At 38.1% G+C, this 15,261-nt stretch overlaps 1 protein-coding gene across 11 annotated transcripts in view; it reads right to left on the bottom strand.

The window, feature by feature from the left end:
• Window positions 1-15,261, bottom strand: part of TOX3 (TOX high mobility group box family member 3) — a 118,858-nt gene that overhangs the window by 12,942 nt on the left and 90,655 nt on the right. For all 11 annotated transcript variants that reach the window (XM_081505830.1, XM_081505831.1, XM_081505835.1 and 8 more), the window contains one exon: window positions 56-325. In XM_081505830.1, the coding sequence (XP_081361956.1) occupies window positions 56-325 (270 nt within the window). The remainder of the gene's footprint in view (window positions 1-55; window positions 326-15,261) is intronic.

Raw genomic sequence — 15,261 nt, 5'->3', positions numbered from 1 at the left:
GTTCAAACACAAGAACGTGGGAGTGATCCTTATATACTAAAGGCAGTTAACTTACTCTGTTGGATTCATCAGCGTCCTCCTCGTTGATGGAGCTGGAAGGGGAGGGAGTCGCCGATTTGCTCGCAGGAGGTGAAGGAGATGTATGGGGCACACTGGCACCTCCCAAATTCAACCCCAACTGGGCACTGAGCTGAGACTGGTTGATGGTGGTGAGCTGGGCAGGAGGCATGATTCCAGAGCGAGCAGCATCTGTCATGTGGACGATGGACCTCATGATCACAGAGGGATCCTGGCGGTATTGTGAAACTTGTGTGTGGCTCTGATCCTAAAGGGGCAACAGAAATGGGAAACTCTTAGTTTTTCCCAAACATCAGTGAGCTTACAGGGGTTGGGGAAGGGGGTCAAAAGGTACCAACTTTCAGTTACAAAATAAATACATCATTGCATTGCATTGTTGTTCAGTTGTTAAGTCATATCCGACTCTGCAACCCCACGGACTGTAGCCTGCTGGGCTCCTCTGTCCATGGAATTTCCCAGGCAAGAGTACTAGAGTGTGTTACCATTTCCTGCTCCAGGGGATCTTCTTGACCCAGGGATCAAACTTTGCGTCTCCTACATTGTAGGCAGATTCTTCACCGCTGAGCCACCAGAGAAGCCCTAAATACATCATAGGGATGGAATACACAGCCTGGTGGCTGAAGGTAATAATACTCTATGACATATTTGAAAGTTGCTAAGAGAGTAGATCATAAAGTCTTCATCACAAGAAAAAGAAAAACCGTTGTTTTTTTTTTGGTAACTGTATGATGACAAATGTTAACCACAATTACTGTGGTGATAATTCTGGAATATATACAAATATCCAATCATTATGTTGTACACCTGAAACTAATATAATACGTCAATTAACTCAATTAAAAAGATCAATGAACTTATAACTTCAGCAGCTCCTTAGATAGGTTTGACTTGTTTCAATTTTATTAGATCTGATTTATTGCATGATAATGGTCTCTATTAATTTATTAACTAGAAGGACTCTTGCTAGAAAGTTGAAAGGTCAAAAGCACAAAGCCCAAATTATCCAGCCTCAACTATTACACTGTAGAACTGTCTTGTGCTAGAGTGCATGCATGCTGTCACGTCTGACTCTTGGCAACCTCATGGACTAGCCCACCAGGCTCCTCTGTCCATGGGATTTTTCAGGCAAGAATACTGGAGTGGCTTGCCATTTCCTCCTCCAAGGGATCTTCCTGCCCAGGGGTCTCCTGCATTGGCAGGCAGATTTACCACTGGGCCACCAGGGAAGCCTAGAACTATCACTGGATAACTTAACTAAGTGAAAATAAAGGACTGTTAGCAAGGGGAAGAGAAATATCCACCTCTTGCTCCTTACTGAGGAAACTATTGACAAGGAAAGGGGTGATGCCAAGGTCTAAGCCTTTCAGGCTCACCAACTCATTGGCCATCCTTCTTCTGCACAGTACTGGTTCAATTATCCTTTCTCCAGCTCTGCAAAATGGGGAGAAGCTGTTCTTTAGTTTATCGTCCCAGGCATGCATGCAGAAAGGATGGGCTAGAGAAACACGGAGCAAGCATCTGTTTGCTTCAGGGCACCCTCTCTGTAAAACCCTCTGTGGTTAACCAGAGGATCATTCCAATTCTGAATTACATTGTCAATGGCATCTGGAAGTCATTCCATGCCTTTAGGATTGGATACCACTTTTTTCATCTTAAACCTGCTTTGTTTCTTTTGCTTAACCCATCCTGATTTAATGTATTAATGAATTGTTAAAAACACATATAAGGAGGAAGTAGAGACCATCAGAATTAGCTCCTCTGAAAATTACTGCCGACACTTCAAAAGTAGCCTTCTCTGTTTTGAGGAAGCATAGAAAAGGATTTAGATTTGCTTCTTCTTCTCATTCCAAAGAATACAAAAATGAAGACATGCTTTTCAAATGACTTTGTTTAAACTTGTCATTTAGAGTGAGCCTGCGATTTTCTTGAAACCAAATTCTCTTGACTCACAGTGACCCAGAATCTAATTTTATACATAACCCTATGAATTCTTCTTTTCAATATTTCTGATAAAGCTTATTTTGCTCTTTAAAGAAACAAATGAATTGTAAATATTACAATGCCACTAATGCAGAAGCCAAGAGCTATCAATAGGAAACTAGTTGAATAAATTATGATCGATCATGCTGCAAAGTATTATGAATCTTTTTAAAATAATGAATTAGATTTCTGTGTATTGACCTAGAGAAGAGTTTCTTCATTTTGGCTCTAATGACATTTTGGACCAGATAATTCTTTGCTGTGGTGGCTGTCCTTTGCATTGTAGGATGTTAACAGTAACCTTGTGTGTGTGTGTCTATGTCAGTGACTCAGTCATATCCAACTCTTTGTGACCACTTGAACTGTGGCCCACCAGGCTCCTCTGTCCATGGAATTCTCCAGGCAAGAATACTGGAGTGGGTTGCCATTCCCTTCTCCAGGGGATCTTCCCAATCCAGGGATCAAACTCGGAGATGCCAATAGCAACCTCTTTCCCTTCACCAGTCATGACAATCAAAAATGTCTCCAGGCATTGCCCCATGGAGGGTGAACTTGCTTCCAGTTCTAGAGAGCCACTAATCTAGAGTGATATGCAAGTTATAGCAAGTGAAACACTAGGTTGCAAAACAGTTATAGAGTATAGTGCCCTCTTTGTTTTTTTGAAGAAAAGTTTAGGGACTTCCGTGGTGATCCAGTGGATAAGAATCCACCTTCCAATGCAGGGGATGCAGGTTTGATCCCTAGTTGGGGAACTAAGAGTCCACATAGTTGCATCACAACTAGAGAGAAGCCCGTCTGCAGCAAAGGAAGATCCCACACACTGTGACTAAGCCCGGATGCAACCAAAGAAATAAATATTTTTAAAAAGTGTAAACAGTAGTTACATTATACTGGATTGGATTGGAGGGGTAAGCAGGGGAGCATCTTAACTTTTCCCATTCACAAAAACACGAAACAAAACAAACAGAAACTAAAACACTGTGGTTAGGAAAATGTAAAACCAAGAGATGAAAACACTTAAAAGAGTCTGTGGCTAATTGTCAGGGTTTAATGGAAAATATACATATTTTCCATTAATAATTTTTGAGTTATCAAATTCCTATGGAATCCTGGAAAAAGGTTCTCCACATTCCAGAGCAACCCCAACTCTTTATGTCTCACTAACAATACGCTCCTAAAATACTACATTCTCCTTGCAGGAGTCCTTCTACAGTCTAGTATCACAAAAGTGTTCACGTTATCAGTGTGTCTTAATTTCTTTTTATTGGCACTCTTCACACATTTAGCTATTTCTCTTCAAAAATCTGAGCAGACTGTCCACTCTTCCATGTTCTTTTAAAGTTCTACCACTGCTTGCTGATGTTTTCCAGCCTGCCACAACTGGGAATTATGCTATCTTTTTCTTAACTTTAGTCTCCAAATACATCTTTCAGAGGCTTTTCAAAGGTCCTTTCAGACTTCTTGAAATCTAACTATTTTAAAATATCTGCAGGCAACTCCAGAGTATTTTAATTCCAATGGTAAAATAATTAGTTAACTGGCATGGCCATAAAATATCAGGATATAATTTACACAGCCTTCTCATTAACCAAGAAGTCACATTTCTTTCTTTACTCCCATGCCCATGAACATCAACACATACAGATACTTGACAGGTGCATCCCAAATGTACAATATTTCAGAGGAATCTCATGGTCACACAGAAGGCCATGGGGTTAGATTTTTTGGCCTTGTCCACTGTTCCTGAATTCCACCTCCAATTTATGCCTTTCTGATGGACCTGGTTGCCTAAGAGCTCCTGTTGACAAATAGCCAAGGTTCATGAACAAGGAACATTGACTGTGTGTTTCCTCTGATCTGGGACCTGTGCTAAGCTTAGTATGCACTTTCCAATTCAATCCTCTAAATAACTTCCTGAATTAGATACTATTGTATCTATTCTTCGATAAGAAGGATCCCCTAAGCCACAGAGGTAGCTGGGGTGATTGATTGATGGAGAAACCCTTCTTTAAGTCCCATGGACAGAGGAGCCTGGCGGGCTACAGACCATGGAGTGGCAAAAGAGTCAGACTTGACTTAGCAACTAAACAACAACACAACAAAGGAGCCATGGTGCCACAACCGGTGGAAGCTTGTACTGACAGAGTGAGAGATGCATGGGCTCTGAACTCTGTACCATCACCATCCTCCTTTAACAAAAGCAACTCCATTGTTATTTGTTTTATACAAATTGAGGCTCATTTCACTAAAAAAGGGGTGGGGAGGTGGTTTCTGAAGTGGGGCCAGTGTGAAAACCACTCCCAAAGCATACTGGTGGTGGTGGGGCCAAGATCTTGCCAAAACTTAGAGCCATCCACGTGGTCTTCAAATCCAAACAATGCTGGCCCACTTTTCTTATCTCCCACAGGACCATACACCAAGGACCTCTAAAGTATTGTCAGGTAGCCTGTGAACCACATAATCAATGCAACAAAATGTGCTAGCATCTACCATGGTCCATTGTTATCTGATAATAACTTCCTATGTGTGAGGATTATAGTATAAGATTAATGGTCAAAGTATCTCTTTAGAGATTCAAGTTCCTTTAGGGTCACCAATTATTAACAACCTCCTTGGGGAACCTGGTGATCCTTAACAGCTCCAATCATTTTCTATTTCAAAAAGTAACCTTAAAAAAAACCTCCTGTGATCTTAGGATTTCTACTTAAGAAGAAAAGATGTCAGCTCAGTTGAAAAGTATTTATTGAGCACTTACTGTGTGCCAGGCCAGAGACACCAATATACCAATGCGCATATCTTTCAAAACTAGAAAATTACCATGTGATTCTTTTAAACATGACTCTATTTAGACAAAATTTAGAATGGACTAATGAATTTGTTAATACTATAAAAAAGTGTAGGCAAGAATAATTCATATATATTCCTCCAAAATAGCTCACCATTTTTCCTAGTAGTAATGACATGAGAGGGCTTCCCTGATGGTTCAGTCAGTAAAGAATCTGCCTGCAATGCAGGAGATGTGGGTTCGATTCCTGGGTTGGGGAGATCCCCTGGAGAAGGAAATGGCAACTCACTCCAGTATTTTTGCCTGGGAAATCCCATAGACAGAGGAGTCTGGCAGGCTACAGTCCATGGAGTCAGACATGAATTAGCGACTAACCCACCACCACCACCACCAATGACATGAGGTGGAAATGTATAACCATGGATATAGCCCTAAGAAATTTAATGTGTTTTTGTAAATCATTAATCTTACTTATTAAAATTAAGCATTGAAAGATTTACCAATGATCACTGAAAGGCAAAGCAACTACTGGGTTATAAGAGATGCAATTATCACATCCAACAAGAAGCACTGAATGTGGGTAGCTCTTTTGACTCTTCATACAATTATGTTTTATATAGAGAGTTCACTTGTATCATTTCCTAAATTGTTCATCATTGGAAAGCAACTCCTTCTTTCTTCTTATCTCACTCTTGTCTTCTAACTGATAATATTAGTTAAGAGCTTGTCAACCTCAGCAGTATTGACATTTTGGACTGGATAATTCTTTGTTGGGCAGATGCATCAAATCCTTGGCTTGCAATGCGTCTTGAGCATTGTAAATGCTTAATAGCATCTCTGGTCTCTATCCACTGTGTGCCAGTAACCGCCCCTCCCCACCAAGCTGTGACATCCAAATGTCTCCAGACACAGCAAAGTTCCCTGATGGACAAAATCTGCAATGCCCTATTTGAAAATGATTTTTGTTAGAGAAATATGACAGAAATCATCTTCTTGTGGGGGAAAAAAAGGGGGTGTCCAAAATTAGGTTCTGTCTGTGAAAATAGAACATATGTGCATAAAAAAGATTCAAACTGTGATAAATATTGTGGAAAAATAAAGAGGCTATGCAAAAAAAAAAATTATTCAGGAGAGGGTAGCTACATTTGATTTGGTCAGTAGGAAAGGCCTCGCCAAGTTGACTTTTGAGCCGATACCTAAACAGTAAGAAGAAGTCCATCAAGAAATGAGGAGAAAAAAAAAAAAAAAAAAAAAAAGAAATGAGGAGAAAGTATGTTCCAGCCAGAGGGAAGAGCATGCGCAAAGTCTGAGATGGGAGAAGGCTTGTCATGCTTGAGAAATGAGGAGGCCAGGAGAGGCGGGAGGCGAGTAGGCAAGGTGAACAGCGAAATGCAATGGATTTGGGAGAGATGGGGATGAGCCAGATCAGGTGAGGTAGGAAAATTGGGGGATGCTCCCCTGCAGAGGTGACCCACTGGGCTGAGTTGTAAAGGATGAGTGGAAGCTAACAGAGCTAGAAAAGAGGAAGAGCATTGTATGCAGAGAAGAACATGTACAAAGTCCCGTGGCATAAGGAAGCACATGCGTGTGTGCTCACTAAGTCGCATCCGACTCTTTGCGACCCTATGGACTACAGCCCACCAGGCTCCTCTGTCCAAAGGATTCTCCAGGTGGGAATGCTGAAGTGGGTTTCCATGTCCTCCTCCAGGGGATCTTCCCTACTCAGGGATCAAACCCGCGTCTCTTACATCTCCTGCATTGGCAGGCAGGTTCTTTACCACCAGTGCCACTTAGGAAGCCCTAACGAAGCACATGATGGATAAGTAAAGAAGAGGTCCATGTCACTGCCCAGGAAAAGCAAGGCTCTCTGTGAAGCTGGAGAACAAGTAATGGCCGTAAGTAATGGATCTATAATCCATTCTGGATTTTATTCACAATGGAGAAGGAAGCCACTGAAAATTTAAAAGCTTGGTACCTATTTATTGATGTCATTCATCCCAATAAATATTAACTGATTGTACTTCATGGGCAACCCATCAATTGTGGACAACTTGGATTTAATTATAAATAGTATAAAGAGCCTAACACCTCAACTTATTTTGTTAATTGGTATGAACTTTTTTTTTTTGTAAATGAAGCAATTTTTAATTTACTAATAAAATGTGAACTGAAAGTCTCCCACTTGTGTCCAACTCTTTGGACACAAAGTATTCTCCAGGTCAGAATACTGGAGTGGGTAGACTTTCCCTTCTCCAGGGGATCTTCCCAGCCCAGGAATTGAACCAGGCTCTCCTGCATTGCAGGTGGATTCTTTACCAACTGAGCTATCAGGGAAGCCATAAATTTTAATTTTCTAATAAAAATTAAAGTGTAAATCAATAAAATATGTATGATAGCTCCTAAAAGACCAGGCTCTTTTATGTTTTTTGATTCTCATTAGTTATCTATTTTGTATATAGTAGTGTATATATATGTCAATCCCAATCCATCCCACACACTCCCTCCCCCGCCTTGGTATCCATACATTCGTTCTCTATGTCTGTGTCTCTATTTCTGCTTTGCAAATAAGCTCATCTATACCATTTTTCTAGATTCCACACATATGTGTTAATATATTTGTTTTTCTCTTTCTGACTTCACTCTGTATGACAGTTTCTAGGTCCATCCACGTCTCTACAAATGGCACAATTTCATTCCTTTTTATGGCTGAGTAGTATTTCATTGTATACATGTGTCTTCTTCATCCATTCCTCTGTTGATGGACATGCTTCCATGTCCTGGCTATTATCAATAATGTTGCAATGAACATGGGGTGCACGTATCTTTTTGAATTATAGTTTTCTCTGGGTATATGCCCAGGATTGGGACTGCTGAGTCATATGGTAGTATGATTTGAAGAGTACTCAAGGATTTATTTTTGCAACCAGAGAAATCATTCAGAATGGGCAGATCACAGACTTCTAACGGGAAGCACACTGCCTTCTACTTGCCTATAAATACAACTCAACAAAGTCTTTGGGCAATGATCCCTTGATGGTTTGTCTACGTCTTCATGGGCAGAGTGCTTAGCTGAGACTTGCTCCTCTCTCCACCTGATGAAAGAGCCTCTTTGTTGCTTGTTTTTTAAAAAAGGAAACCAAGGAATGGATGTTTTGGGTAGTGGTCCCTTGTTTTCTTCAATTGCCTGAAATCCAGTTTATTAATGAACATTAATCATTGAAGTGAATGGCTAAAAATCTGAATAATTTTATATTAAAAAGAAAACTTCAGCTCGCTAGCATAAATTAAAAACTGGAATCACCATGATCATTGGAATGCCAGGTAAATACCAAGTCAAGCAAATAACAACACAGTCCATCTAAATATGGGGATCTGCCTAAGATTTGGGGCCAGGGTTCTGCATTCTCCTTTTGAAAAAGGATGAAAGAGAGATGTGAAAGACTAATTAGCCGCAAACTGAGACTGCCTCCTTGATTTAATCAAGACTGAAAGAGAATGAAAAGTTGAAAAATGTCCCTCCTGTGTAAATCACGATGGCATGTTACCATGTCCATACTTCCTATAAGATATATGGGGTTTGAGGGGATGGGGAGGGGAATGGAAGCAGTTTGCTCTTACTACCTTAGCCAAGAAAATTCTACTTCCTTTACATATTCAAATTTTTTTCCACTCCTACTTTCAGGCCCATAAGGACCAGTCCTTCCACAAAGTCCTCTCAGAGTAAATTTCTCTTTCCTTCCCATGCCTGACATTTATCTTTGTGATATACACTTGGTGATACATAATCATACATCCTCCTGTATTGGTTTCCTGTTTCTTTTACAAAGTAAAATATATTCAAGTAGATTTTATGATTTTAAGTATCACACATTATTCTATTTTATCGATTGTTACTCAGTACAATGGTGCTTACTTCCGTCTTTGAAAGTAAGCCAAAGGATTTTATCAAAAGGAATATTAAAAATCTAAGATCCAAATGTATTTAATGCATCTTCCATCTGCATTTACAGATATTCTCAGTAACAATTCAACCTTAGGTTTTCATAATAAAGGAGAACATCTAATTAAGAAGCAAACAGTCCAAACATATTAGAGAGTGTGACTAAATAAATTTTCACAGTGTGTTATTTTAATCAATATTTCTTAAGAAATGGAGTAGTTAAACAATTATCAGTAATAAAAATTGCTTTCTATTTATAAATATCAGAGAACTACAAATAGGAAATCCAATAATTTTAAGCTCAATTGTTTAGTTATATTCTATAGCAATGTTAAAATTTTATTTGCAGATAAGCAATTAATCAATACTTAGGTATAACTAGTGTATTCCTAACCCACATAGAACCTCAAACAAATAAAGTTGTGCCAGATGCATACCAATGATAATTACAGACCTACATACCATAAACTTTATATTCATCAAAATATCTACACTGAAATAGATAATTTTTACTTAATAACTACTCTCAGGGTTATAATCAAATATACCTACACATGAAAGTTTTGTGAAAAACAGTCTTCCCCAAAGTTAATTAATAGCTTCTCAGCAAAGTAAAAATTTCAAGAGTTTATAATAAAACAATGGTATTTTCTCATACAACCCCTAACTCCTTTGTTTTACCAAGCAGTCAGCTCTATATTGATTTTATTTGATCCTAAATTAAAACTTTAAAGATTAATTCTATTTTTACAGCTGTTGATGTTTTAAACCCCCTTCCCCTCCATTTTTATTTAGTATTCAAAGTACACTCTTATTAACCAATAAATATTCTCTCATGATCCTTTCATTCATTCATATATTCAACAAAATATTTATTGAGAGCCTTGTGTGTTTCAGCCCAGACACTTCTAGGTCTCAGGATGAACTAGTAGCAAACAAGGCATGCAAGGAGGGGAGGACAGGCCTTAAACAAGCAAAGAAGACGGTCTCTAAGGGCAACAAGGGCTGTGAATAAAATAAAGTGAGACAACAGTACAGGAGTAACTCTCATCCCTCTAAAAATTGTTTGAGGGCTTTTCTGGTGGTCCAGGGGGCCTCCCAGGTGGGGTAGTGGTAAAGAATACTCCTGCCAATGCAGAAGATGCAGAAGTCGTGAGTTTGATCCCTGGGTCAGGAAGATCCCCTGGAGGAGGAAATGGCAACCCACTCCAGTATTCTTGCCTGGGAAATCTCATGGACAAAGGAGCCTGGTGGGCTCCAGTCCATGGGGTCGCAGTCGGACACGACTGAGCACACACACACACTGGTGGTTCAGTGGTCAAGAATCCACGTTGCAATGCAAGCAAGTCCAGTTCAATCCTGGGTGCAGGAAGATCCCACATGCCACAGGGCAACTAAGCCCATGCGCTGGAATTACTGAAATCCACGCACCCTAGAGCCCATGCTCCGCAACAAGTGAAGCCACTGCAGTGAGAAGCCTGCACACCGCACCTAGAGAATAGACCCTGCTCACTGCAGAGAGGAAGGCCACAAGCAGCAACAATGACTCAGTGCGGCCAAAAATCAAATAAATACATAAATAAAAATTTGTAAAATGGTCTGTCTACTGTCCCTAACTCACAGGGAAGTACTGTCAATGCTACAAAAGATTATAACTGTAGATTACATGTTCAAAATGAGACACAGGGAAATAAATCATAGGTTAACTTTTTAATAACGTGATTCCTTGAATGTGATAAACCAGCCAGGTCATCAGAGGTTGCCCTTCACAACAGCTAATTGGGTTTAGTAGAAGTTTGGAACATGCCCCTCCTTCAATACATGATCCTTTTAAAAACAAAAACATGATCCTAAAGTTAACTCAGCCTCAAAGAGAACACTCCAATGTTCAGGGTCAGTAGGTACTTAGAGCCATGCATGGTACAAGGTTATTTGCTCTACCAAGAAAGGCAGCTTTTCAAATGTCTGTGGCCTTGGTATGTTGAGCAGATGATTGTCAAGGTGTAGTAACAGCTAAACTAAACTCGACTCTGGACAACATGCCACAATGAAGCAGTCATCAGACTCTGCATTTTGGTATTACATGGAAGAGACACTGCTAACCAAAAACTCAATTTATAAGTGGTCAGTCTCTAATGATTAAGAATATATAGCACTTAGTAGGTGCTCAGTAAATGTGTGCTAGAGTTAATATGGTTTCATTTTATAATTTGGACTTTGAAGAGATGGGTTCCACTACATTCAAAGTGAGTCATTTTGCTTATGTAAGACGTGCTTTTTCTACTGTTAACTTACAATAAGAAAATGTTTTGACCACACTTGACCAAAAATAAACATTATTGAAGTAATCGTTCAATTTGTATGAAAAATTGTTGGTCCTCTCCAGTGGCTAAATGGTAATCGTTCAGTGGAATTTAGCTTTGCTGCTTCTATTGACAATAGCAATGAACATGTCCATAACAATAATAAGGGCTTGTTTTAATAGAACGTTCCACGCATTAAACACATTAATGACCCATGAAATAACTGTTTTATCTGTAACACATTAAGCAACACTGCTAAAACAATGTATTAATTGAAAGTCGGCTATTTCTCTTAAGATTTTGGAAAGTACAAAAATGGCATGAAAGTTATTTTGTGAAAATAAAAATAATCCAGAATTAGACACATACTAAATGACTATATGAAAAATAAAAATTTGTAAAACAAGCCTGGTAATTTTAGAATTATTTTGATACACTTCCATTTTTCTAATCAAAAATGATGTCTGTCTGGATTATGTCTTAAGAGCTTTATGAATATTTTAAAAGCTGCTACTTTTTCTTCTCTGTGTGCATGTCTTCTATAGGACTTTTTTTTCTCTCTTATTCTCTTTCTTTAACAAGTACAGAGACTACCATACTCAAATTTACCTCCCTTACTTCCATCATTTTCAATTTTCTAATACTATGTTTGATATTACCAAAGCACCAGGAGTATTTTCTATAAATATATGCTATCACAATTAAGTCCAAAGCAAATATCAAACAGAAAATGGTCTTTCAAACATGAAATATAATGCACAAGGAAAAAGTATGTGAATTATCAATGTGTTTTATAAATTCTCTTGGGGGGGCATCTAAAATATCAGACTAGAGACAATTATTTTACTGTCTGTTTCTTGGATATCAAAGAGAATTTTGAAATTCATCAAAGCTAACCTTCTGTTATGTACAACAGGCTAAGCTGAAAAGAATGTTAACAAGTTCAATTTTCATTCAATCAGCACTACTGCTCTCTGAAATGTTTCATTGCAGGAAAGAAATAAAAATAATCTATATGGTAATTATGAGGATGAATCCCCCAGTAACTTTCAGCTACATGAAAGGTCAGTTCCATTCAAGATATTTTATCAGTCCCCTGCACATACTCCTGTCCTGTCATTTTAAATCTGAACAGCATTTTATTTTCCCATTTACAGCTACCTGCAGAATTAAGTACTTAAGCCAAATAAGAAAAAAAAAAAAAAAGAAATGTTGAATGCTGGCAAAGGCTATAATAGCATAGAGATAAATCGTTCAGCTGCTCTCTCTCAAGCCTCTAGGGCTGCAGATTTTTCTTCTCCTGGTGCACTGTGGGTATTCAAAACTTGTTCAACATGATTTCATTTCATTTCAGGCACTGCCTGAGAAAACTAAATTACAGAATCAATCATACAGAAGGTCAGAGTGAGACTTCATTACAAGTATTGCATGCTTGCATGAATATCTTTCATTTATGACTGACCCAATATGTCACAATAGCTGTCTAGTAAAAATAATCCACTTTCTGAAATTGATGTACTACTGATGTCAACGCTACTCAGCAGGCTGGGCAGATTATAGAGAGGTGTTAAAAAAAAAAAGAAACCCTTTGGAGCGCATGTTGTAGATTTTTAGGATTGCCATCTTTTGTAGATTAAAATAATTTCCAGATGATCATCTGAACTGACAATAATGCTTAGAGGTAAAAAGAATTTTTAACCAAACTATGACTGTTGATTTTGACTTGCCAACCACATCCTGTTTGAAAATACACATAGCCACAACAAGCAAATCAAGGTTGTTCTTTGAAGTCACAAATGCATCAGATTTCAATTTTTTCAACAATTCGCTTTTGAATACCAGGGCATTATTTGCATATTTTGAAATGGGAATGCTAATCATCAGACTCTTTTTAATCCCCCTCCTTTTCTTTTTCATTCCTGCTTTCTGTTTTTTAAATATAATGGCAGAAATTTAAAGAAGATAAACATGTTGCCAACAAAATGCAGCTAATCAGTAATGTGACAAACTGTCACTCTCTAAAGGAAAACCAATGAGGCTCTGAAGAAAAGCTGGTTCAATACTACATAAACAAGCTGGCTTTTCTTCTTACATGATAGTCTTAATTTACCATAGCAATTCTTAACCGACAGCCATATTCATTTGGATAATAAAACTTCTTAGTTGCATAAGGTACAAAATAGCCAGTGCACACTGGGAAACTGAATGCATGATGTATAAAGTATTATTTATTATTTTTCTGGTGACCTTCCTGAGGGAAATCTCCGAGGAGCTGCTGTGGAGCATTACGATGTCGCCAGCCACCTCGGTACCCGGAGGGAAATATAGAAGAACCTTGACATAACCTATTTTTAACCATGCCTCTGGCGATTCTGAATTCAAGTTTATAGGTGAACATGTCAGGTAGTACATAGAACAAAGCCAACGACACATTGTATTCATCGTAATTCTGTCCTGGTACATTTTATTTTTTCCAACATTCGTGATTTAAAATCCCATGACATTTCTTCAAGGTGAAATTCTACTCGAATTTTCAACAAGATTAGTTTGTTTCCAGCCAAAATAAATATCATTCAGGTTCAGCAAAACTTCAGAAAGGCACCAGTAAATGCGATGAGGTCCACATAAACACCATGACAACCGTTTCCACTTAGCTAAAGGACTTCTACTTTTAAAAATCAATGAAATAATTCAACTGCGTGAGTGATTAGCAATACATTACAAAAGAAGCATTAAAAATTGAGTCCTCTCTCCCAACGCCACTCCATGAAAGCATTGTTCTTTAAGTGTATGTGAATATCATAATTATTTTATGATTCCATCTTTAGTTCTTTCCAATATAGTAAATTCAATTGACCATGAAATGAAATTTCATAGTCAAAATGCCTCCTTTACACTTTTTTATAGCAGCAATAACAGTTTTATAGCTTTAAGGCAAGGTAATTCATCAGATGTTTAATTTAAAGGCAGATTCTTATATTATTAATAAATATTTACCAATTTAATAAAGCACACATTTTAGCATGCATTATATGGTCTTTTAACTATTTCCCTAACTTAAATGAGCCTCGCTGAGCATCTATGAATAATGGTGAACCCTGGGCAAACTCCCTTGGCAACTAAACACCCTTTTTATTTTTATTATTTTCCAGGCACAACATTGCAAGGCTGATTGTAGAGAAACAGAGGACAGAACCCTCCCTTCCAGTGTCAAAGGGACAAAAATGCAAGAAAGTCCACAGGAAACAATTATTTGAGATGGCGAGGAACATTTATGAATACTTAATGACCATTTCCCGACTGTTCCTTGCACTCTTTTCTGACAAAAAAGTAAAAATAAAAACCCTGATGTTCAGCTCAAACACAAAAGATCACAGGCAAAGAAAATTATGTTGCTGCAATCCTATTTGGGAAAGTAATCTTATATTTCAGAGAGCACACTGAATCTTTGCACTGCTAATCCACTACAGATTTTGCAATCATCTGCTGTTATCTGGGGAATTAACAATGAAACCAATAAACATCACTGGCATGGTCATAATGTGCAGAGAAATATGTAAACAAGCAATAGGATTTGTTTTTTGTTATACCAACACATCTGTTTCATTTTATCGGGGTTTAAGGAAAAAAAACCTATAAACTATTAATCTTGTTTTAAAACGTCTGCTTCGTACTTCACCTAGATAGACACCCAATGCCTTATATACTATGGTAGGGAAAAAAACAGCCCTAGTGGAAGAGTTTAAAATACTTAAGTAGATTTACTCTGGTGATTGCTAACTATAATTGCACACCAAGAAAAACAGAACCAAAATTATTGCATTAGTAATTTTGGCTCTCTGGAGTGCCTTATTTGATGTCCACAACAATAAATAACACAGTTAGGTATATTTCACAAAATAACCCGCTCTATACTTTCCTCTGCTGGTTATAAACAATTATTCTTTTCCCTTTCTCTGTATCACAGTTTGATATTTCATTTCAGGTAGGAGTAAATCACATATCATAAACATGATGATTTAATCCAACAAATGCAAAAGACCTGGGCTCTGGTAAGGGTTCCCTTTTTTAAAAACTCTGCTGGGCAAACTTTCAACTCAAGGACACATCTTTGTTAAACCAAAAGCAAGGGAAGATTGGCTGCTTTCAAACCAATGAGTCAGACTTCTTTAAAA

This window comes from Giraffa tippelskirchi, chromosome 7, assembly GCF_054371585.1.
Source record: "Giraffa tippelskirchi isolate mGirTip1 chromosome 7, T2T-mGirTip1v1.2.pri, whole genome shotgun sequence".
Taxonomy (NCBI): domain Eukaryota; kingdom Metazoa; phylum Chordata; class Mammalia; order Artiodactyla; family Giraffidae; genus Giraffa; species Giraffa tippelskirchi.
The sequence above is the reverse complement of the archived record's forward strand: the minus strand, read 5'-3'. Positions and strand labels throughout refer to the sequence as shown.